This window comes from Osmerus eperlanus, chromosome 28 (genome assembly GCF_963692335.1).
Source record: "Osmerus eperlanus chromosome 28, fOsmEpe2.1, whole genome shotgun sequence".
In the NCBI taxonomy this organism is placed as follows: domain Eukaryota; kingdom Metazoa; phylum Chordata; class Actinopteri; order Osmeriformes; family Osmeridae; genus Osmerus; species Osmerus eperlanus.
The window spans coordinates 8,013,776-8,038,973 of NC_085045.1; the positions used below are offsets into that span (position 1 = coordinate 8,013,776).

General features: G+C 42.4%; 1 protein-coding gene across 4 annotated transcripts in view; it reads left to right on the forward strand.

Annotated features, from left to right (window-relative positions):
- cfap77 (cilia and flagella associated protein 77) overlaps nt 1–25,198 on the forward strand; it is a 97,828-nt gene that overhangs the window by 42,191 nt on the left and 30,439 nt on the right. For all 4 annotated transcript variants that reach the window (XM_062454229.1, XM_062454228.1, XM_062454230.1 and 1 more), the window contains one exon: nt 24,535–24,640. In XM_062454229.1, the coding sequence (XP_062310213.1) occupies nt 24,535–24,640 (106 nt within the window). The remainder of the gene's footprint in view (nt 1–24,534; nt 24,641–25,198) is intronic.

Consider the following 25,198-nt stretch of genomic DNA (forward strand, 5'->3'; position numbering starts at 1 on the left):
TCACACGCTAACTGTAGTGGCAAGTCGGGCTTGAAGTGAGTGAGGGCTTCTGAATGGACTAAGGCTCTTTTAGCTTCCTTAAAGCTTTCTCACATCTGTCTGACCACTTCCACCGGGTGGTGTTGTTCAAAAGTTCATGCAGTGGTTTTAGCATGTTTGCTAGGTTCGGCACAAACTTTGCGTAGTACGTCAGTAGTCCCAAGAATGATCGCAGCTGACTCACATTTTGCGGGGATGGAGCTTCCTCGACACCTTTACCTTAGATGGTGCCTGGTACTCAACTGAAGACTGGAAAAACTCACATTTGTCCGTCCGGACCCGCAGTCCGTAGTCCTCCAGTCTCTGTAGAGCGGCGTCAAGGTTTCTTAGGTGCTCCTGTTCGTTTTTACCTGTGATGAGAAGGTCATCGAGGTAACACTGGACACCGGTGAGCCCACTCAGTATCTGGTCCATAGCTCTCTGGAACAAGGCCGGGGCTGAGGTGATCCCAAAGGGAAGCCTCCGGTACCTGAACAGTCCTTTGTGACTCACTATGGTCAACAGTTCTTGTGACTCTTCGTCAACATGCATTTGAAGATAGGCCTGACATAAGTCTATCTTACTGAATTTCTGTCCTCCAGCTAAACCAGCAAACAGATCGTCAATGAGGGGTAATGGATATTGTTCAGCTGTCAAGACAGGATTAACCGTAACTTTGAAGTCGCCACAAAGTCTGATGGATCCGTCTTTCTTCATGACTGGAACAACTGGTGTAGCCCATTCACTAACACTTACTGGGTCCAGTACTTCATTCTTGACTAGTTTGTCTAGTTCAGCTTCAACTTTTGGCTTTATGGCATATGGGACAGGCCTGGCTTTGAAGCATTTGGGCTTGCTGTTTGGTTTCACTGTCAATTTAACTGTTATTTCCTTCATACTTCCAAGTTCTCCCTTGAACACTTCAGCATGTTTTCTCAATATTCCTTGTAGGTTTATGTCCTCAACTTTTGCAACCATATGAATTTCCTGCCAGTTTAATTTGATCTTTTCCAGCCACGTGCGTCCTAGCAAAGCTGGCTGACTGCCCTTCACAATGTAGAGTGGTAGCTTTACCTTCTGTTTGTTGAGCTTCACTGTTACAGTCACGATTCCTCTCACTGGTACAGTCTCACCAGTGTACGTTTTCAGGGTGATCTTCGTTGGCTGTGGCGTGAGGTGATGTAGTTTCTCCTTGTATACAACCTCAGACACCAAGGATACAGCTGCTCCTGTGTCCACTTGCATCCGTACTGCCTTTCCGTCCAGTAGCGGTGTAACCCAGTATCCATGCCCATCATCTGAAAAAGACAAAACATGCAAAGACTCATCCCCTTCAGATGGGGTGTCACTTTGGTCTTCCTCTGTGTGATCCAGTTTGTGCACTCTCTTTTTGTACTTCCTGAAATCACTTTTCCTTTGTTCAGTATTTCTGGTTGACTTTCCCTTTTTGTTTTTACATACACGCTCAATGTGACCCTTTTTGCCACAACTTCTGCAGTCTAAGTCTTTGCACCAACACTCCTCTGCTTGGTGACCGGTTTTCCCACAGCGATAGCATGGCTTGCCACCTACAGTTTTGTGTCTGAAATCCGTAGACACCTTATGTACTTGGGTTGATGTACTTAGCTGCTGTGCATCTTTGTTTGCCATTTCCATTGAAGTACTCACTTATTCAACTATTGCTTTTTGCAAAGTTAAGTTACTCTCAGTCAAAAGGCGTTTCTGAATTGCCCCACTGCGCATGCCACACATTAACCTATCACGTATAGGGCCCGATCTTGCACCCAGCGCAATTGACTTTGTCAACAACGCAAGTATCATTCCTAGTTTGCGCTCGATGCAAAGCGGAATTTTCCCTCCACAGACGCACGTCGAAATGACCTTGCGCTCCCATGGGCGGTTCAGCGAAAAAGGAGGTGTGTTCCGGCGCAAACGTTCCCTGGTGCTATTTTGCAGTTTCCGAAAAACAATTCCGCCACTGACCAGGAAAAACGTGGTCTAAAGTCAATGGCGCATTATTCAGATGCTATTTTAAGGGCGCAAGCTTGGTCCGTGCACACTGCTGGTGAGGCCAGGGTCTTCTTTCTGCAAAGCTACGTTACATTGTTTTGATTTATGGCGTGCTACATTTCTTCAATGTTTATAAAAAGATTTTCATGAGAAATCTCTATGTATGTGAACATGATTTGTAACAATTGTGGCAATTTTCTCCCACGCCTGTTTAACCGAAGCTAATTTGGGTGGGTTTCTTCTCCCATCTCCATCAGAATTAGAATCAGAATTCGGTTTATTCGCCATGTAGCCTATGTTACACAAACACGGAATTTACTGTGGCAGGAAGGTGCAAACAATAAACATATACGGGTCTTAAATTAAGTTAAAAAAGTACAATAGTTAAACTAATTCCAAGAACTAAACAATATAAAAAATAAAATATAGGGTAGGCTATATAAAAATAAGAATTTGAATGAGCAGCATGAGCGGGCAATTTAGTGCAATGAGAAAACTGCTCTGCCTTTCCCATACAATGTCACTTATCTATCTGTTACGGTCCTGACTAGAACGTCGGTCTCCTTGGCTGTGAACCGCTCCTGGCGTGCGCCTGGCAAATCCGCCGTTATAATAGCAATCCGCCATGGAACAAGCGCTGCTCTTAAAGGGAATGTGAGATGACGCTCTGATTGGTTTATTGCACGTTACGCCCAAACCACACCCATTAGTAATGTAGCTACTTCGGACCTACCCATTTTAGATTTGCGCCAGGCGCAAAGTCATTTATCAACTAAATCGGACAGGAGACTGTGATGGAAATAACGTGTATTCTTTTACTTTAAGTTTTCTAGGACAAAGATACCCAGCATTCAACGCGGGTTAACAGTGGGGCATTACGGATGCCCCGAGGGAACAAACTTAATTGAATATCGATACACAACAGATCCCCTCCTCCACAGACCATTGGTGAAAGAGAGGTGCAGAACACAGGCTAAACACACTCATACATCACTCATACATCAAGAACATGTCCATCTGATTCCTGCATACAGGCAGAAACTAAAGCTCTATAAACCTGTTGTGAGGACATCAAAACAGTGGACCAGTGAGGCTATGGAGGATCTGCGGGCGTGCTTGGACTGTACTGACTGGGATATGTTCACGACTGCTACCAATAGTCTGGATGAACTCACAGAGGCTGTGACATCAAGCCCTGGTTCTCAGCAGAGCTCAGAAGGTTGAGGTCAGAGAAGGAGGAAGCATTTCGGAGTGGGGATAGAAACAGATTCAAGGAGTCGCAGAACAGGTTTAGCAAGGCGGTGAGAGAGGCTAAACGACTGTACTCAGAGAGATTGAAGCGTCAGTTCTCTGCTAACGACTCTGCTTCTGTCTGGAGAGGGCTCAGGCAGATCACCAACTACAAGCCCAGAGCCCCCCACTCCACTAACGACTCCCGCCTGGCCAACGACCTGAATGAGTTCTACTGTAGATTTGAAAGACAATTGGACTGTCCTGATCTACCCCTTCCCACCCACGGGGCCTCCTCCCTCACCCCCTCTACAGTGACAACTCTCTCCATTCAGGAGGGTGAAGTTAACAGATTTTTCAAGAGGCAGAACCCCCGCAAAGCAGCTGGGCCGGACTCTGTCTCTCCTGCCACCCTCAAGCACTGCGCTGACCAGCTGTCTCCGGTGTTCACCTACATCTTTAACACCTCCCTAGAGACATGCCATGTGCCAGCCTGTCTCAAGTCCTCCACCATCATCCCTGTGCCCAAAAAGCCAAGGCCAACAGGACTCAATGACTACAGACCCGTCGCCCTGACCTCTGTGGTAATGAAGTCTTTTGAGCGCCTTGTGCTGGCACACCTCAAAGCCATCACAGACCCTTTCCTGGACCCACTGCAGTTTGCCTACAGAGCCAACAGATCTGTGGATAACGCCGTTAACATGGCCCTCCACTTCACCCTACAGCACCTGGACTCCCCAGCATCCTATGCCAGGATCCTCTTTGTGGACTTCAGCTCTGCCTTCAACACCATCATCCCTGCCCTGCTTCAGGACAAGCTCTCCCAGCTGAACGTGCCCGACTCCACCTGCAGGTGGATCACAGACTTCCTGTCTGACAGGAAGCAGTGCGTTAAGCTGGGAATACAAGTCTCTGACTCCCGGTCCATCAGCACCGGATCTCCTCAGGGCTGCGTCCTTTCCCCTCTGCTCTTCTCCCTGTACACCAACAGCTGCACCTCCAGTCATCCGTCTGTCAAACTTCTGAAGTTTGCGGACGACACCACCCTCATTGGGCTCATCTCTGACGGGGATGAGTCTGACTATAGGTGGGAAGCTGACAACCTGGTGACCTGGTGTAGCCAGAACAACATGGAGCTCAATGCTCTTAAGACAGTGGAGATGGTTGTGGACTTCAGGAAGAATACAGCCCCACTCACCCCCATCACCCTGTGCGACTCCCCAGTCAACACTGTGGAGTCCTTCCGCTTCCTGGGCACCATCCTCTCCCAGGACCTCAAGTGTGAACTGAACATTAGCTCCCTCACCAAAAAAGCACAACAGAGGATGTACTTCCTATGGCAGCTGAAGAAATTCAACCTGCCAAAGACAATGATGGTGCACTTCTACACAGCCATCATTGAGTCCATCCTCACCTCTTCCATCACCGTCTGGTACGCTGCTGCCACTGCCAAGGACAAGAGCAGACTGCAGCGTATCATCCGCACTGCTGAGAAGGTGATCGGCTGCAATCTGCCTACCCTCGAGGACCTGCACACCTCGAGGACCCTGAGGCGTGCGAGGAAGATTGTGGCCGACCCCTCCCACCCTGGTCACTCCCTGTTCCAGCTACTCCCCTCTGGCAGAAGGCTGCGGTCCATCAGGACCAAAACCTCACGCCATAAGAACAGTTTCTTTCCATCTGCTACTGGCCTCTTCAACAAGGCCAAGGACTCCCATTGACATTCATTCACTTATTTAACTATTATAAGTCCATCTAATGGCAATTTCAGTATGCATAAGCCACTTTATCTCAGTATCCGATTGCACTATGTTGACCATTCACGCTGCTCATTATTCTTGTTTTTATATATATTTTATTTTATATTTAAATTGTTGTATTCTTAGATTGTTTAGTTCTTAGAAATAGTTAAACTTTTGTACTTTTACTTAATTTAAGATCTGTATATGTTTAGTGTTTTGCACCTCCCTGCCACAGTAAATTCCGTGTTTGTATAACATACATGGGGAATAAATCAAATTCTGATTCTGAAGAAAAGTGCCAATGGGTGTTGAAACACATAAATCCAGTGTTCAACTTGGGTCAGAGTTGGTAAATGTCAGTTTAAGCAGTGGCTGCCGCAGCATCACAGGCAGGTGGATAGATGGACAGGAAGGGAAGGTACCAGGAACTCGCTGTTGTCCGTCAGGGAGACCGATGTCCACTTGGCAGCTCGATCCAGCTTTGGCAGACTGTCACAGACTGATGACCAGTGGTGACCAGGTCCAACGTTGGCAGACCGGCGACCAGGCCGATGCTGACAGCTCAAACCCTCCACACCACAGGGGAGGCTTGGAGGGGTTTGTGGAGGGGGGACAGAGAGAAGAGAGCAGGAATTAGAGAATGCAGGGAGCAACTAACAGTTACAATAATAGTAAGAATGAGGTCCCCACCGGTCAAGTGTGAACTAGTGCAGAAATTTAGTAGACCAAAAAGGGTATTTTATGCAGCCCTAGACACTAAGACAGCGCCAGCCCCTTTCGATTGGAACATGAAATCTGTTCCAGGGAAGAGAAACTCTAAAATAAGAATAAGAATTCCCTGTCCCCCGTCGTCTCCAATTAGCAACAGAAACAATAACAGTAATAATATACAGTAACAGGTTTACTTTATTTGTAAATTCAAGTTATATGATACCTATGCCGACATATAGATGCTTTATTTGTAATTTAAAAGTTATACGATACAGACAAACACACAATTCAGGTTTGCAATTTTTTTTTTTGCAAAGTTTTAAACTAACATACAAGTACACACACACACACATTTTAGCAGCCGTAGAACTGACTAAATAGAACGTTTTTTAAACTAGCTTTGAATGTCGAAACGGTGTCAGCCTCATTAACCTTTAGATGCGTGAGTTCTAAATATTTCCGACGGTCCCGACAGCGCAAGTTATTTTTCCAAAACGGTAGCTGGCTTGCTTTAGTTAGCTTCCATGCTAAGTTACCTAGCATAATACTCGTAGCAATGCTACTACCATGCTAGTGTTACTTGTTAGCCTTCTCATTATTACATTTTGAAGCAATACTAAAGTGTTTGTCGCATAGTTTTTATATATTATTTTATATAAAATATTCAATTGATGAATGTTCAAAATCACATATTTGTGATGTTACGCTGTGGGACCCACATTCGAACAATTACATATTTGTGACGCTACTCCTTAAAGGGTTAGTTGAGACAGGTAATTTGTGCCAGAGAAGAGGTGCTCTATATGAGAACGCCCTGCCTCCAACAGTTTTCTTGTTGATTTTGGGAACCACCAGATAGCCTGCATCTTGGGATCGTAGTGTCCTTATTGGGTGATAGGGTGCAAGGAGACCAGAGAGGTAAGGCGGTGCTAATCCATGGAGAGATTTGTAGGTTAGTAGTAGGACTTTGAAATCAGATCTGGCTTGGATTGGGAGCCAGTGTAGGAAGGCAAGAGTAGATGTTATATGGTCGTATTTTCTGGCTCTGGTCAGTAGTCTTGCTGCAGCATTTTGCACCAGTTGTAATGTTTTTTTAGTTACTCGGGAGGCCAGAGAATAATACATTGCAGTAGTCCAATTGGGATGTAACAAATACATGTATTAATTTTTCAGCATCGTCTTTTGCGATGTTTCGTAGATGCAGTTTGGTAATGTGCTTAATATTGTACTTGAACGAGAGGTCTGGGTCCATTGTGACTCCTAGATTTTTGACAAGGTGGCTTTGGGAGACTTTGATGCCGTTTAGGTCCAGGGTGAGATTGGAAAAATTATTTCTGTATTAGGGAAAAAAATGTGCCCCTCCTGTTTTATCCGAGTTTAGAAGCAGAACATTTGCTGTCCTCCATGTTCTTATTCCAGAGACACATGTTTCTAGAGTGTGTGGTAGTTCTCCAGGCTTTAGGGACATGTATAGCTGGGTGTCATCTACATAGCAGAGAAAAATGACTCCGGAGCTTCTAATTATGTTTCCTAGAGGCAGCATGTAGAGAGAAAATAGCATAGGTGAGGACAAAATCCAGACTGGAGAGGTTCATACAACTGATTTGAGGAAAGGTCTTCAGTAAGCTGTTGAAACTTTTTCAAGAATCTTTGAGAGAAATCGCAGATTTGAAATTGGCCTGTATTTGCTGAGAGATCCGGGATCCAGGTTTGGTTTTTTAAGTAGGGGCTTAATAATTGCTTGTTTAAAATCCTCAGGGATTTGGCCAGTTACGATAAATTCATTAATAATATTTACCATGGGTGGTCCAATAATAGGGTTCCTTACGAAGCTTGGCAGGAAGGGGGTCGAGAAGGCAGCTGGTGGGTTTTGATGAATCTATCAGTTTTAAGAACGCTTCCATAGAGATAGGGTTGAATGACAGCCTCAACATGCAGCGAGCTTGGTATAGAGTACAATTCGGTGTTCATGGTCATTTCTAGGGCTGGGGCCCGTTCTCCGTACGTCGCTAACTCAGTAAGCTGGATTTGATTGTTGTCATTATCTTGGATTGTTCGGTTCTTCAAAGCTCATCCTGGACTTGCTGTCATAGCAACAGGTCCGTAAGCTTAAACCTGCTCGGGAGCAGGTTTATTTTATGTAAACACGATTAGATTGAGGTTTTACAAGCAGAGGTGATACAGGAAGTCTGTCACAGACATGTCTTGTCCGTTTTTACTACAGGAACCTGTTGCAGAAGGTGCAAGAATAATTAGCAGAATTTAACATGAAACCGAATTAATTGCTCATTGCGTGAGGCTCCTTAAGCACAACGCGATATGCTAGCCTATACTTTTTGAGAGGATAGCCTATCGTTTTTTTGTGAGGGTGTCATTTACATAATACATTTGTTGAAACCACATCATATGACATTAAAGATGATAAATGAAAATATGAAAGTATGAAAATAAAAAAAATGAAAATATGAAAGTATGAAAATAAAAAAAACATAGGCCTATAGCTTACTGTAATAAGCGATAAAACGCGTCACTCCTCTACATTTAATTTGGTCTGCTACTTTTTGCCAGCCCTCTTTCTTGGATTTTGCAGACTTTGAGGTGTTCCCTGGTGTTCTGATAAAATCTTCAAATTCGGAGTAACCTTCGAGCAAGCTGTTGCTCTGTTGCAGAAAAAACAGGGCGCTCATTCTGGCCATGGTGAGCAGCCATAGACTTATGTGAGCAGCCAATAGCAGCGTTGCTGATCAAGGTTTCTACTATCGATACATACCCCCTTTTAGACCAACGTATAACTCAATCCAGCTATACTAATCATAAACAACAAGTGTGTTCGAAGAACCGAATTAGCCAGATCATGATAAGCAAGATGATGTCATCTTGGATGTGTCATTTGATCTCGGATGTAATAAGCGACGTACGGAGAACGGGCCCCAGGTCTGTAGTTTGTCCCTAATTGCATAGCTTTTGTGGTCGAAGAATTCTTGAAAATCATCGGGTGAGAGATCTGTATTGACACCGTGTGTACTTTTCTTTGTGAGTTTTGTAACGGTATCAAATAGGAATTTAGCGTTGTGCTAGTTCTTTCGAATCAACTTAGAGAAGTATTCTAATCTGGTCCTGATGAGGGCTTGCTTGTACTCCAGAAGGCTGTCCTTCCAGGCCAGGTGGAAAACCTCCAATTTAGTGGTACGCCAATTATGTTCCAGTTTTCTAGTGGACTTCTTGAGAGTGCAGGTTTCCTCTGAATACCATGGAGCCATTTTCTTATCTTTTCTTTACCTAGTTTTGAGTGGGGCTACAGAGTCTAGCGATAGCTGAAGAACCATATTCAACTATATAGCCTGCTCTAAAATAGTTTCTATGTTCCTTGACAAAAGAAAAGCACCTATCCAGTTCGGATGGAGACCGTCACTTTTGAACAAGCCAGGTCTGGCCCAGACACAACACCAGTTATCTACAAATCCTAAACCCTGTTCTGCGCAGAAGCAAGCCAACCAGTGGTTAAGAGAGACAAGTCTGCTGTAGATCTCATCACTCCCCCTAACAGGTAGTGGACTAGAGACTACACACTGTTTTATCCACTGCCGGCATATTTCCTCTTATTGCTTTGGAAAAGGTAAATAATTACTCCCCTCTCAACTTTGGGGGCACTTGTTGTCGGATTTGTAAGTTCCATAGGCCATTTTGGACATTCTTTAACACTAGAAGTAATTTTGACCCAGTGAAATAGCCTTAAATTATATTTTCCCGGTGGGATTTTGATAATGTAAAAATCCTGGGTGATAAAACACACATATCTAGGAAAAGTCAAGAAAGCAGGGTCCTGAAATTTGAATGTGAAGATAAAAACATTTCTTATCTTCGCACTCAAATAAATACTCAAATAATTTGCACTCAAATTCCAGGACCCTGCTTTCTCTACTTTTGACTGATTATGATTAAAGTGACCCACACTGTAAAAAAAAAAAAACTAGTAAAAAAAACAGGAACAATCTGGCAGCTAGAACGCCAGATTAAAGCCATTAAATTACAGTAAAAAAAACTTTAATTAACCGTAAAATAATTGTAATTTTCCTGTACCAAATTTACAAGATATATCTGTAATATTACATTACAGGCTGTTCTTTGCTGGTAAATATGACTTTTGTTAACTGAACTTCTCTGTAAAGAAAACAGCATTTCTAATTTTAAATGTGTACTATTATCCTGAATAAACCAGATTTGCGGGGAAAAAAACGTTTTGTAATTGTACAAACATATATGTTGTGTACATTCACATTATAAACCCATGCTATGACACGTTCCAGTACCAAATTTACAAGATATATCTGTAATATTATTACAGATAACAGCATGTAATATTACATGCTGTTCTTTACCAGTAAATACTACTTTTATTAATTAAACTTCACCTTAAACTTAAAATACAACATTTTCAATAAATACAAATATTAAATAAAGCCAAAACAATATATCACGATTTAACATGTTCATTCAAAACAATTTGTGTGCACAACATACAGCATCCAGATGCTGTAATCAGTATCCAGATACTTACAACTGTAGCACCGGCTAGCTGTACGAATCGCCAGCAGTGCGCACAGACCAAGCTTGCCATTAAAATAGCATCTGAATAACGCGCCATTGACTTTAGACTACTTTTTTCCTGGTCAGTGGCGGAAAAACTGCAAAATAGCACCAGGGAACGTTTGCGCCGGAACACGCCTCCTTTTGCCCCTGAACCGCCCCCGGGAGCGCAAAGTAATTCCCTAATTTACCGACGTGCATCTGTGGAGGGAAAAGTCTGCTTTGCATCGAGTGCAAACTAGGAATGATACTTGCGTCGTTGACAAAGTCAATTGCGCTGGGTGCAAGATAGGGCCCTTAGTGTTTAGGTTAGCCTTTGTGTCTCACCTACCTTGGATGTTCAGCACAGTATACAGTATACACAGTATATAAAGTAAGATAGATTACACCACTGGCCATATATAATGAGATAATATATATAATCCTTTCATGCATAGTACATTTTCAAATGACAAAGCTCTGCTTTGAGAACGATCGACTACTTGCCTCGGGGGAATGTCCCTGTCCCTGTACTTACTGTAAGTCGCTCTGGATAAGAGCGTCTGCTAAATGACTAAATGTAAATGTAATATTGTTTAATCTTACCTTATGGCTTGCACACTGCTTGTGAAGCTGTCGAGGGCACGTAGCCAGATGCCTCTCTCGCAGTGGGCTGGTCAAATGAACCCATCCTGATGGCTTCAAAACATTCTATGAGGTTGTCTCGATTCTCGTAGACAGTGTTCACAACTCTGCTGTTGAAGTTCCACCGTGTGGATGAAGCTCTGGGCAGTCTTTGTGCAACAATCTGGTCAAGAATGCTGGTCCGTTTGGGTGACCAGGAAAAAAAAGTTGCAATCCCGCTCAGATCGGAAAAGAAAATGTTCACTTTTTTGACGCGAGAAGGAGCTTGCTGCATGATCAAATTCAGCTGATGCGCATAGCAATGCACATAATGGACATTCTTGAAATGCTCACGCACCTTTTGTTGCACACAGGCCTTCTCTCCCCTCATCACACTGGCTCCATCGTAAGCTTGCGCAATGAGTTTGACTTTCTCGTCGTCGGCAAAAAGACTCTCCAGTCTCTCCAAAAGCACACTGGCAATTGAGATTTGAGGTTGATTCCGAGATGAGAAGAAACTCAAAAAAGCGTTCCTGCACTTTATAGCTGCTACTGATGTACCTCAGCACAAGCACCAGCTGGGTTTGTGTAGAAACGTCTGTGGTCTCGTCAGCTTGGATGGCTACATAGTTCGCGGACTTCACCTCCTCCACAATATGTTCCCTCACGATCACTAGCATACACTCCAGAAGCTGTTTTGAACTGTCTTTGATGTGCCCTTGAAAACGTTAGCATTTTTAAGATGCTCATCAAACACCTCATCTAACTGTGCCACAAAGTTGACCAGTCCAAGAAAAAATACCAGGGTTGGTGGAGCCCTCAGTTTCATCTTTGCCACGCAAAGCTAACTGAAACATTCCGCAAAACACACACTGGATTAGCCGGTTGAGGATGTGGCAGTTCTTGCTCACCTCATTGTTGTGGCGACCGACAGCTAGCCTGTATCCCTCATCCAGTTGAATGGCAAAGTTCACTCCCCCCAAATCTCAAACAGCTATCCATGTGGGTCTTTGACAGCTCATGCTTCTTGATCTTTTCTGAGAGATGGTGCATGTGTGAATTTTTTTTTTGGCATATGTACAATGAATGTATTTTAATAGTTGTTTGAAAGTAGTTTACAGTTCGTAGAAAGGGATTTGGGTCAAGCTTGATACAATGGAGATTAGTTTGATCATTTGGGGTAGATGCCACCTGTAGTTTTATGACACCTAACTAGGAGCTAGAGACGTGGAGTCTGGGTGACTTTAGGCTATAGAGATCTTTCCTGTTTCATTGTTTGTATTTCATTAATTCTTGTTTGAAGATGACCACACAAAGGAAAGTTGACATAATGAATGGCCAACTCGTGTAGCTTTATTATCTCCTGACCCAGAGAGAAATGTGACATCAAAGGAGCCTGGGACACTAGGTCCTGAGACTGTTGTTGTAACTGTCACTGTATTGTGTACATTGTATTCTTTAAGGGAGTGAGCCAATCACAGAGACAGCTACATTGATTGATTGACCATATAGAATGACCATATGTTATAAGTTTATATAAGGCAGTGTGTATGTGATGTTCTTCACCACTATCTCGAACAACTTTATTTTAGTTGTCCTTCGTTATGACATGGTCACAGAGTACTCTGTTTGTTAATGTACTGTACTAACTAAATAAATTGTATTAAGCCGGCATCTTGACTATTCAAAGTACACAGTACCGTAAGAATTTTCCTTCACACGTCTGTTATACCAGTCGCTGTCAAGCAGTGCTGTCTGCTGTGCCACCTTCAGGGTGAAAAAGTAGGCAGTGGTAGCAGAAGACTGCATTGGCTACGTCGCAGCCTGTTTTTCTTTTGCACCAAATTTTTGGAAAATCCTCAGGTGTAGGACTCCCCCCCTTAGTAGAAACCTGTTGGATGTTTAAATTTGGTCTGGGAGGTCATAATTGTTTTGTTGCCAATTTATCATGATTCGTTCGCCGACTTAAAGGAACTTATTTTAAAGATACAATCGAGCTGCATTGAATGCTAGCCATCTTGACAGTTAGTATGTGAATTGATTGAAGCTGCTACCCGCTCTTTTCTTTGTTACATATGACGAAAGCGCGTAAGTGCAAGCCGGGTATACTTACGTTTGTTTATGGTTTGTGTTACCTATACGTCATTATAGGACGTCACAGGGGTGGTCAGACAATCAGTAGCCTATTTAAACACCTGTGCACCTGCATGGTGGGAGAGAGGGGGTGAGTTTGGGTTTAGCATTTTTTGTTGACCGCAGTTTTCCCGTAGTTTAAGCAGTATTTTTCATGCAACTGGATTTTGTTTCAAATTGTTTTATTTTCAATTCCAACGGACATTAAAGACTCGAACGCATACCACTGAGTGGAACTGACTTATTCAAGCACGTCATACAAGTGATGTGCCCTGACTCAGCCTCTCGGCGGCTTATGGAGTTTACAAAGAAGCCGCTACAGTGTGCTTTCCTTTTTGCAACGCGTTTCTATATTTGCTGTCTCTTTGGCAACTCTCTCAGAGTACCTTCTGACTTTTTCATTCTGTGATAGTTGAAATAAAAGAAAATATTTAACAAAAGAAAATTATGAAACTTGAAACTGAACATTGTTATGGCATTGGCAGCATCATCTAAGGATACAGGTAGTGTATGTTGCTTTGCTAATATCTAAGCTATTAGAATCAGGGGTGTCAAACATACGGCCCGCAGGCCAAAACCGGCCCGCCAGATGGTTCAATCCGGCCCGCGAGACGACTTCCCGAATTTTTTAAAAGGAACAGATATTCCAAATTTGTCCAGCAAAGATCGCACTGACAAAACGAGAGATCCGGAAATAACCAGCACGTGACAGCGACGCGCCAAGAATGCGCCATCTGGCAATCTTGCCTTATCGTTATTAAGCTCTTTTTGGTCAAAATTACCCACTGTTGCACCCTCATTACCAAAATGTCTTTGTCAAAAAAGAGAAAAGTTGACACAGAGTGCAGTTTTCCAAGAAAAATGGAAACAGATGGTGCGCCATCAATGATCGGGAGAAAAGCAGGCGTTGTGACAAAATTCCGAAAGAAAGTACAGGCCGCAAATGGAGGACAAGATTTTTGGACATTTCACTGTATTTTGCACCAGGAAGCATTGTGTTGCAAATCATAAAAAATGGATCATGTCATGGAGGTGGTTGTCCGCACTGTTAATTTCATCCGAGCAAGAGGTCTGAATCACCATCAGTTTGACAGTCTTCTCAGTGATAAAGACATTACGTATGGCTTGCCATACCACACCGAAGTACGGTGGTTAAGCCGAGGTGCGGTTCTGAAGCGTTTCTTACGAGAGCTACGAGAGGAAATTGGACAGTTCATGGAGAAAAAAGGCAAACCAGTGAAGGAACTTAAATGCCAAGAATGGGTGCAGGATCTTGCCTTCATGGTGGATATTACAGAGCACCTGAATAATCTTAACAAATTGTTGCAGGGCCGCAAAAAAGTTGTCACTCAGTATTATGACAGCATACGCGCATTCAAGTTGAAACTGTCACTCTGGGAGACACAACTATCTAGCGGTGACACCGCTCATTTCCCTTGTCTAAGAGATGTGCGTGCGACCGGACTTAATGCTGACATGGATCAATACAAAGACAAGATTACAGGATTGCTGCGGGAGTTTGAGCGACGGTTTCAGGTCTTCGGTGAACTTGAGACAGAATTTGCAGTTTTTCGCTAGCCATTCAAAGTCAAGGCTTCTGATCTGCCCGCTGACATCCAACTCGAAATAATTGACTTGCAGTGTGATTCAGGTATGAAGGACACATTTGCCTCAGTGGGCTTGGACACATTTTATCAGTATCTCTTGCCAGGGTGTCCCAAATTAACAGCCCTGGCTGCAAAGGTTTTATGCATGTTTGGCACTACCTATCTTTATGAACAGGTTTTCTCTGTAATGAACATCAATAAAACAAAGCTGCGCTCAAGGCTAACACACAAGCACTTAAATGACATTATGAAATTGGCCGCTACTCAAGATTTGACACCTGATATTGATGCAATCATGAAGGCTAAAAGATGCCAAGTTTCAGGAGCAGCCGGTAGCTGCAGTAGATAGGTCGCAGTGAGAGAAAGAGAGGGGAGTATGGGGCTATTATTGTAGCAAAAGTATTCCCAAATGCACACCACGATCCACAAATGCACAGCACGATCTACAAATGCACGGCACGATCCACAAATGCACAGCACAATCCACAAATGCACAGCACGATCCACAAATGCACAGCACGATCCACAAATGTGTACGAAATCCGCGATCCACAAATGCGTACCACGATCCACAAATGCGCACTGACATTTGTGCATGTGTAAAACAATGTCCAAATATGTAATCACAAAGTCTGGCCTCTCACTTGGCGGGGTTTTTACACGTGACTTTTGCTACACTTCTGCCGTGGTACAAATCCACAACCTGTGTGCGTGTGCGTCAATATGTGCCTCAGTAGCTGTAAAGTCTCCATACCACCAGTCGGCGGTATAGCGGTCCAGTGATTTTTAAGGCAACGTGACATTGCTGGGTGGGTCAAGCGGTTCCTTAGACTCGTCGGGATACAAGCAAGGCAGACACCAATGGAGCCTCAAGAGCTTTCTGTAAGTACATTTTAGTTTAGTAGTAACCGTCATAAGTAGCCTTATATTGCCCAGTAAAATACTATCAGTATCAGTAACACTTATCTGTGAAGAAGTAACTTTATCTCCGCTTATGAGTCACCGAGCATGCATTATAGAAGGGCACTAGCAAGCTAACTAGACCAACTAACCTAGCTGAAAATGTCTGTGCCACATGATGTAGGTAGCTAGGATCGAGTCAAGGTCAGGAGCCTATAGTTTTAAAACGAGTTTGGTGGAAGTTGTTTGTATTTAAATAAGGCTAATAATCAAGAGTTGTCTTGAGTTTCATCAGCTAGCAAGCTAGGCACATACAATAATCGGAAAAGGTGTTCCTAACCTCATGTGGTAATCCAACGTGCATCGAGCTACTTCGAGATAGCTACTGTAGTAAGTTTGTTTATTTCTTGTCGAAGTACCAGTTTAGAAGATTAAGGACATCTTGATCTGTCTAACGAAGTCCATTTGTTTTGTTGCCACTATGTTTTCATCCCCTGGCTCCAGGCCTCCCTTGATGTGTTCTGTGATGGATGGGACAACCATCCATTGAAATCAGAGGAGAACTTCCCAAACTACTTTGGGAAATGGGACAAATGCAGTGTCCAGTTCCAGAAGCTGATGTCCCAAGTGTATGTTAAATGACATATTTTCTTCCACTTCAGTACAAACGACCAGCCAAACATTAGTCAGCATATAGAGTTTGGAGTTTATTGTGTTGTTCCCCCCCCCCCCCCAGTATAACTGAGTCTAGTAAGATTGATGCCTTCCTTGGTAGCAGTTGTACCTTAAGGCTCTTAATGTCAGTTAATAAAGTGGGCCGTCATGACTGTATGGATAATCCAAATGGATGCAAATCCAAATGTTAACACCTTAAGTTATGTTTCTATAGGAGTTGCACATACCAGCGATCGACTGGGAGTCCAGTGGCATTAATGCTGACCAGAGGCCTGGTGTCCATGTTCCAGTCCTTGAGCGTTGTCTGGATGAAATGGATCATCTCAAAAGATCAGTAGACCCCTCGGAATGTCATGGAATGGACATATACATGGCTGCAGTTGAATGTGTGTAGAGTATCAACTCCAGATGAAGATACCAGATAGTTAGAAGTTACATTTACATTTAGTCATTTAGCAGACGCTCTGGACTTACAGTAAGTACAGGGACATTCCCCCGAGGCAAGTAGGGTGAAGAGGCTTGCCCAAGGACACAACGTCATTTTTTTTGCACGGCCGAGGAATCAAACGACCTTCTGATTATTAGCCCGATTCTTTAACCGCTCAGCCACCTGACTCCCTGAAGTAATAGCTTAGTTTTTGCCACTAAAGATGTGTTCCTTGTTAATTGTTGGAATGCTGCTTCAGCATATTTATTATTTATGGGCTGGTCGTTGATCAATTTTAAGTTTATAAAAAAAAATCGTTATCATATCGGCCACATGTGTATCGGCCCACCGGGCATTTTCCCAGAATGCCAGATTACCAGTCCAGGCCTGTTTGCACATATATTGAGTAGTTCCACAGTCGTATAAATACTATGAGATAAGGAGAATACTAGTGCTGTCAGTTAAACACGTTATTAACGGCGTTAACGCAAACCCATTTTAACAGCGTTTATTTTTTTATCGCGAGATTAACGTTTTTTTGGCCTAGCAAACTTTGTCGTTTATTTCACATGCTGTTGCAACAACTACTGATGTTAGAAAAACTACAACACCACACCGGATCTAGCTAGACCGGAAACAAAACAACAGGCAACTACTCTTTAGCGAACCGGTTAAAGAGTAGTAGGCTAACGTTACGTTTTGAGTGGATAGCAAGCGCGAGACGCCGAAATGGATTGCCAATAAGATTCTGAATGGAAAGGTTACTTTTAAAAAGTTGCCAAATGGTTCCATTGACAAGACCAAATTGATCTGTGTGTTTTGTCGTTGTGAACTGAGCTATCATCGCAGCACGTCCAGTCTGAAATACCACTTGATGGCCAAGCACACAGCTGATGCGAATTCTCCGCCCCCTCGTCAAAGCCAGGCAATGTTGCAATGTTGTTTTCAATTAAAAAAAAAAACATTTGCACTAACTAAGAAATCCAATCCACTTTCCATGTTGATAAGAGCATTAAAATGAGAAAAAATAATGGGACAAAAAGAAATCAGGTGACATTTAGAATAGATAAAAATGTGCGATTAATTGCGAGTTAACTATGACATTAATGCGATTAATCGCGATTAAATATTTTAATCGTTAGAGAATACTTTATGATACTTGTTGATCAGGAATCTTTAGGACTATACTTGGTTTATTATTCATGTTACAAACATGTCATTTAATTTGCATTAAAATACACATCACTTAATGCCTCCACACCAGATCCAAAACGCATGTTCGTAACGATGCTGAGACAAGCTCGAGCATATACATTAAGCTTTTGGGACGTTGGTCAACTGTCAAACAAGAATCGTCCAGCCAGCAGACCGACATACCGCCGACTGGTGGTATGGAGGCTTTACAGCTACTGAGGCACATATTGTCGCACATGCACACAGGTTGTGGATTTGTACCACGGCAGAAGTGTAGCAAAAGTCACGTGTAAAACCCCGCCAAGTGAGAGGCCAGACTTTGTGACTACATATTTGGACATTGTTTTACACATACACAAATGTCAGTGCGCATTTGTGGATCGTGGTACGCATTTGTGGATCTTGCTGTGCATTTGTGGATCGTGCTGTGCATTTGTGGATCTTGCTGTGCATTTGGGAATCGTGCTGTGCATTTGTGGATCGTGCTGTGCATTTGTGGATTGTGCTGTGCATTTGTGGATCGTGCTGTGCATTTGTGGATCGTGCTGTGCATTTGTGGATTGTGCTGTGCATTTGTGGATCGTGGTGTGCATTTGTGAATACTTTTGTTACAATAATAGCCCCATAGGGGAGGGGGTTAAACAGCGAGTAAGTCTAATTCCTGTAATGCTCTTTAAGGGACGTTTTGCACTCTGAAGAATACAGTTCTGTGAAAAAATAACATTTACTGTGGTAATGTAATATTTAAAGACCATGAACATTGTGCAGTATAATATCAGTCAGCAGCTTCAGCACAAAATAGTTTGGTCTGGTGTAACACTATTGCTCATGCACTGCTATCACCTTTATGTGTTTTTGAAATATACAAATGTAATACATTTACAAGGCAGGGTGATAACGTTCTTCATAGCTCCCACCTTAGTTTGTGCATAGTGTGGTGAGTCAGTTCAGGTGGTCAAATGTGAAAATGTATCTACTGTACATTAAAATAAACATTGTTTTAATCAAAGTGAAATGCAATTTTTTCCATGGGCCTATCTGTGAATAAATGTTTTGTGCCTTTGTAGATCCACTGTGATCTGAGAGTTAAGTTAAGATTTGAAGTTGACGTTATTTATAGCTTATTAGGTTCCTCCGGTAGGAGGGAACCTATTGTTATTGTTGGTATTCTTATTCTTATTATTAGGTTCCTCCGGTAGGAGGGAACCTATTGTTATTGTTGGTATTCTTATTATTAGGTTCCTCCGGTAGCAGGGAACCTATTGTTATTGTTGGTATTCTTATTAGGTTCCTCCGGTAGGAGGGAACCTATTGTTATTGTTGGTATTCTTATTATTATTATTATTTTTCTTCTCCTTGCGCCCCAATATCTCAAAAAGTCCCTGGTCATAAATTTTCTAATTTGGCACATTGATACTACATCCAAGTGGGTACCCCCACACCAAATATGGGCCACATCGGACCATAGGGGGCGCCACAGGCCACGCCCAAAAGTCCGATTTTCAAAGTGATGGCATTTCCACCCCATTGCTCCGATTCTTCTGAAACTTGGTGTGCATGCCTCATTTTTCATGAGGAACAAAAAAGCCTCAAGGACCCATAAGGTCCGCCATGATGGATTTTCCTGTACTGTGATAATTTGGGAAAACCTTCAAAATTCCTCTTCTCTTGAACCAAAGGTGAAAATGACTTGAAATTTGGTACAGATATGTATCATTGACGTATTTAAAAACGTTACTTAAGGCAATTGAATCAAGTACAAAATGGCTGAAATGGGTGTATTTATGTAAATGTCCACATTGCCTCAATATGTTTGTGTCACTAAATCAAATGTATTTTTGAAGGATGGTTCAAACTTAATAGGCTTTAAGGTGACATGCCCCTGAAGTACCATGCAAAGTTTCACCTTGATATGTCGAAATATGACTGAATTACAGCTGTTTGAACTTCGACCAAATCTGACAATGCTCGCCATTGGAGAAACAGCTTTTTTTATTATCCAGTTTTGTGTAATCCATGTCTGGGAATGGCTCAATTGGCTGAGATGTGCTGGTAAGCAAAGGGTTGTAGGTTCAAAACCAGTCAGAGGCATTGTTTTTCAATCGATCAATCCTCCGGTTGTAAATTGATTTAAAATTCCCTTCCATGACAAGTTATGGCACTCCAAACAACCTTTTTTAAAAAACGATGAGAAAGTTATTCTATACAGCAGCAACCCAGTTTGATTACTTGTTTAGTTAAACAGGCAGACATCATTCTGAAATACCATGCACAATTTCATGCAATTTCACCTTGAAATTTCAACCATTTCTTAACCTTTGTCCCAAAGCTGACCAAAAACTAATACTCATATCACGCAGTCGGAGCACAGCTAGATAATCAGCGTCAGCACCCTTGGGTACCCAGCATGCAGTGCGGCGTGTCAAAAAACGCAAAGACTTGTGGAAAATAGTTTGGTTACAACAGCCGTGCGAGGGATTTCAGTTGTTGTGTTCGTTCAGTTAGATGTTTGTAGTGTTATTGTTGGTTAGTTAATATAATGTTGTTGGTCACCCTGATTGTGCATGTTATGTAGTTTAATGGGACCAGAGAGTCGGCTGCTGTACTGTCACAGGCTATTCTCGCAAGGAGCTGAATATGAGCTCTGCCCTAGCCCAGTTGCCCACATGACTATTGTTAGTTGTGCATTGACTGAGAGTCTGGAAAGAGATCAACTCAAGAAGAGTATGAATATAAGGGAGTCAGGTGGCTGAGCGGTTAGGGAGTTGGGCTAGTAATCTGAAGGTTACCGGTTCGATTCCCGGCTGTGCCAAATGATGTTGTGTCCTTGTGTCCACTTCACCCTACTTGCCTCCGGGGGAATGTCCCTGTACTTACCGTAAGTCGCTCTGGATAAGAGCGTCTGCTAATGACTAAATGTAAATATCCTATACAAAGTTAATACTCAGCCCTTACTAATCATTAAATCTCAGCAGTTGGTGTGTAGCAGAGAGGCTAGAGAGACTGACTAGTAACCTTATGCTCATGAGTTCAAATCCCCATTCAGCCTATTGTTGTTGGCCAAACATGAAGTAGGTTTGCTCTCTTGTTGTCCAAGTCTTGATCTTCTACAGTGTACATGTTTATAATATTTTTCCATTTTGCGGAGGAACCCGCATCGCTGCTTGCAGCTATATTTTTGCTATTATTTTACTGGCCCGGACCACTTGAGATCAGATTGCGCTGTATGTGGCCCCTGAACCAAAATGAGTTTGACACCCCTGTATTAGATAGACAATGAACTACAGTACAGTACCTCAGTCATGCCTATTTAATAAGCTACAGTACAGTATTAGCTGAGTCCACTAGTCAGATAACTGTGCTGTTTACTTTGCCCCAAATTATGCATGGACTGGGGGAGACTGCTCAGTCCACACAATTTGTTAGAGCGAGGACGAAAGCACACACAACCCACCCAGCCATCTCTCTCTGGCATGACTGAGTAACTGTAAACTAGCTGGCTAGCTAACTTTAGCAGATGTGGCTAGCTAATATTACTCTACTGCTGAGCTAAAGTTAGCTAACTGTAATCCAAAAATTATAACTGCTTAACTCAATGTAATGTAAACGTATCAGTCAATAATAATCTAGCTATTAATCATTAAAATACGGTTAATACTGTAACAAATGTTAGCTGCCTAACTTTGTTAGCAACGTAAGCCAATAGATAGCTCAAGTTTCAAGTTTTAATGTGTCAGGTGCACAGAACAACACAGGGTCGACTGGGCAACGCAAAGCAACGCAAAGACAACGCAAAGCAACCTAGCATAACATAACATATAAGTACTAAGAGCATAGATTACATCTATGATAAGCTAAAATAAAATACAAAATATAATAATAAACCTAATATACAAAAATAGTATGCAATATACAATATACTAGACCTCAATACACATAATGACCTATACTAACCTTACAGACCTATACTAACCTAAGACAAGACCTAAACTAACCTAAGACAAGACCTATACTAACCTAAGACAAGTGGGGTACAGTTAGTGCAATAGTGCAATATTGAGCTGAAAGTGACAGTGTGTAAAGTGACTAGTAAGATATGTATCAATGTAAAGTGACTATTGAGAAGTGTATCAATGTCCATATCAATGTCCATTCAGAAGCCTGATGACCTTTGGATAAAAACTATTGTCCAGTCTGCTGGTGCGAGACCGAATGCTACAGTAGCGCCTGCCAGAAGGCAACGGGGTAAAAAGACTGAAGGATTGGTGGTAACAGTCTCTTAGAATCCTGCCAGCTTTCCTGAGGCATCGTGTGTGGTAGGTGTCCTGTAGGGCAGGGAGTTTCCTGATGATTAACTCAGCAGACCTGACCACACTACGTAGGGCCTTGCGGTCACTGTTTGTGCAGCTCCCATACCACACTGTGATGCAACCAGTCAGAATGCTCTCTATAGTGCATCTGTAAAAGTTAGTGAGGAGGACTGAGTCCATGCCAAACTTATTCAGTCTCCTCAAGAAGAATAGGCGTTTCCGGGCCGCTTTGACCACCTTGTCCGTGTGAGCAGACCAGGTGAGGTCATTGCTGATGTTCACCCCTAGGAACCTGAAGAAGCTGACCTTTTCCACCTCGGATCCGTTGATGTGAAGGGGTGCATGCTCCTCCTCCTGCCACCTCCTATAGTCCACAATCATCTCCTTGGTCTTACTGATGTTGAGAGAGAGGTTATTGTCCTGACACCATGATATCAGGGTATCAACCTCCTCTCTGTAGGCTGACTCATCACTGCCAGAGATGAGTCCCACGATGGTTGTGTCGTCAGCAAACTTAACAAGGAGGTTGGAGCTGTGCGTTGCCGCACAGTCTTGGGTGAACAAGGAGAACAGGAGAGGGCTGAGCACACAGCCCTGGGGGGTGCCTGTGTTGGTGATCAATGTGGATGAGGTGCGGTCACCGATCCGCACAACCTGTGGCCTTCCCGTTAGGAAGTTGAGGATCCTTAGGTTGTCTTAGGTTAGTATAGGTTTTTAAGGTTAATATAGGTTATCATGTGTATTAGAGGTTTAGTATACTGTATTGAATATTGTATATTATTTGTATATTAGGAGGTTTACTATATTTTAGCTTATCATAGATGTAATCTATGTTTTGTGTACTTATGTTATGTTATGCCAGGTTGCTTTGCGTTGTCTTGTCATAAGAATTTCAGTACTCAGTCGGACCCTGTGTTGTTCTGTGCATCTGACAATAAAATACTTGAACTTGAACTAATGGCTGGAGAACTTAAATTAGATACATATTTTGGTTGAACTCATATAATATCACAAATAAATGTAATTGTTCTGCTCACCTGCTTGGTACAGTGCACTGTTAGCTTAAAATGTGGGAACAGATAGGTTTTCAAATTTAACGTCTGTAAATCCTCTCATGCGTTCATCTCCAACTATCAATCACAGAAGGCGAATGAGAACGTGACCAATAGAGGGCATAGAGTTTGGCGCTTCGTTTTCCCTGGTAAAGGGTGTTGTAGGAAAAGTCATAATATTATTTCCATTATAGTCAATCCTGAGTCAAATAAGTTCATTTTTATTTCTTATTTTTAACTTTCTCATAGCAAATCTTAAGAGATACAGTGAGAATTGTTATGAGACTTCAGAAATGTAATAGATCTTACATTGTTCTTAAATGTAGCTAAACCTGAGGTTGTTTCTTAGGAGCTACATTTCAGAAACATAAGAAAATACATTAAATCTGAAATTGGTGTTAAGTAGAACTCATTTGTGTCTAGGAGAACATCAAATAAAAAAAAGAACTTAACTTGAATCCTCCTTTCCTATGGGCGCCTCTTTATCCTCTCTGCTACACATCAGCTGTTGATTTTTTTTATAGAAAGGGGAGACAATTAGCTTTGGTCAGCTTTGGGACAAAGTTTAAGCAGCTGTAATTCAAATTCAGTCATCTTTTGACATATCAAGGTGAAATTGCGCATAATACTTCAGAATTGCCATCTGGAAACCTATTAGGTTTGAAAAAACATCAGTCAAGATGATATTTGACCTCCTTCAGAATGAAACGGCATTACCATTATGATTGTGCAGCTAGACAGCTACTGTGGTGTACCTGGATTCCTGTTTAATTAAATAGATAATCAGTATCATGACAGGCTCGATGGCTGTGGCTGGATTTGAACCTATGACCTGGCACTTTGCATTTACATTTCACATTTAGTCATTTAGCAGACGCTCTTGTCCAGAGCGACTTACAGTAAGTAGAGGGACATCCCCCCCCCAAGGACACAACGTCATATGTCACGGCCGGGAATCAACCCGGTAACCTTCAGATTACTAGCCCGACTCCCTTTGCAGTACACTGTCTCAGCCAATTGAGCTATTCTCAGTGTTGAGAAATATTGTGGTCAGTTACTGTATAAAACAAGTAAGCCGTTTCTCCTGTGGCAAGCATTGTTCGATTCAGCCAAAGTTTAAACAGCTGTAATTCAGTCATCTTTTGACATATCAAGGTGGAATTGCGCATGGTACCTCAGAATGATGTCATCTGGAAGCCTATATGATTTGAAATATCATCAGTCAAAAGTAAATTTGCATTATTGACACAAACAATATGGACATTGAATTCAGCCATATTGTCTTGTATTCATTTTTACTAAATATTGCTTTTATGTCTGTGTGTGTGTCACCAGTCCATCAACCCCCATCGGTGTATTGCTGGAGCACCAGCATGTCCAGCACTGGCAGGCGGAGCAGCATGTCAAGCAGAGATCCCTTCAGGTACAGTACCTAAACAAGGTTAGATAAGAGGATGAGTAGAAGGTAATAAAGTGAAGTGAGAGTTGTCAGAGCAGGCAAAGAAAATAATTGGAGAGGACAGTGAGAAAGACAGGTGCCACAAACAAGGAACCTCAATGGCTCCACGTTACCAGCTAATGTTCTGGTGTATTTTGTAGCGCTATTGTCTTAACGCTCGCAAAATGACAAGAATTTGGTATCTTGCTAATGCAATTCATCTGAAAGTAGGTGAAACCGGCTCCACCTTGTGGGTGGAATAATTACATAATTGAGTAAGTGGCTCGTGCCTATAACCAATAAAATGTCAGATTCACTATAAATGAATCCAACATTTACATGCACACTAATATTCCATCATTCAGAATATGATAAGATTCCGAATATGATAGGGTCATGTAAACAGAATATTCAGTTTGGATATTCTGAATTAGGCCATATTCAGAATGTAGCATTTTAAGACGTAGGATATGACCCACATGTTTATGTAGGAGCATTCTTTTTACATGGTACACAGCACATTTGGAATATGCATCTCTGTGGGGTTTTCGCCACGGTTGC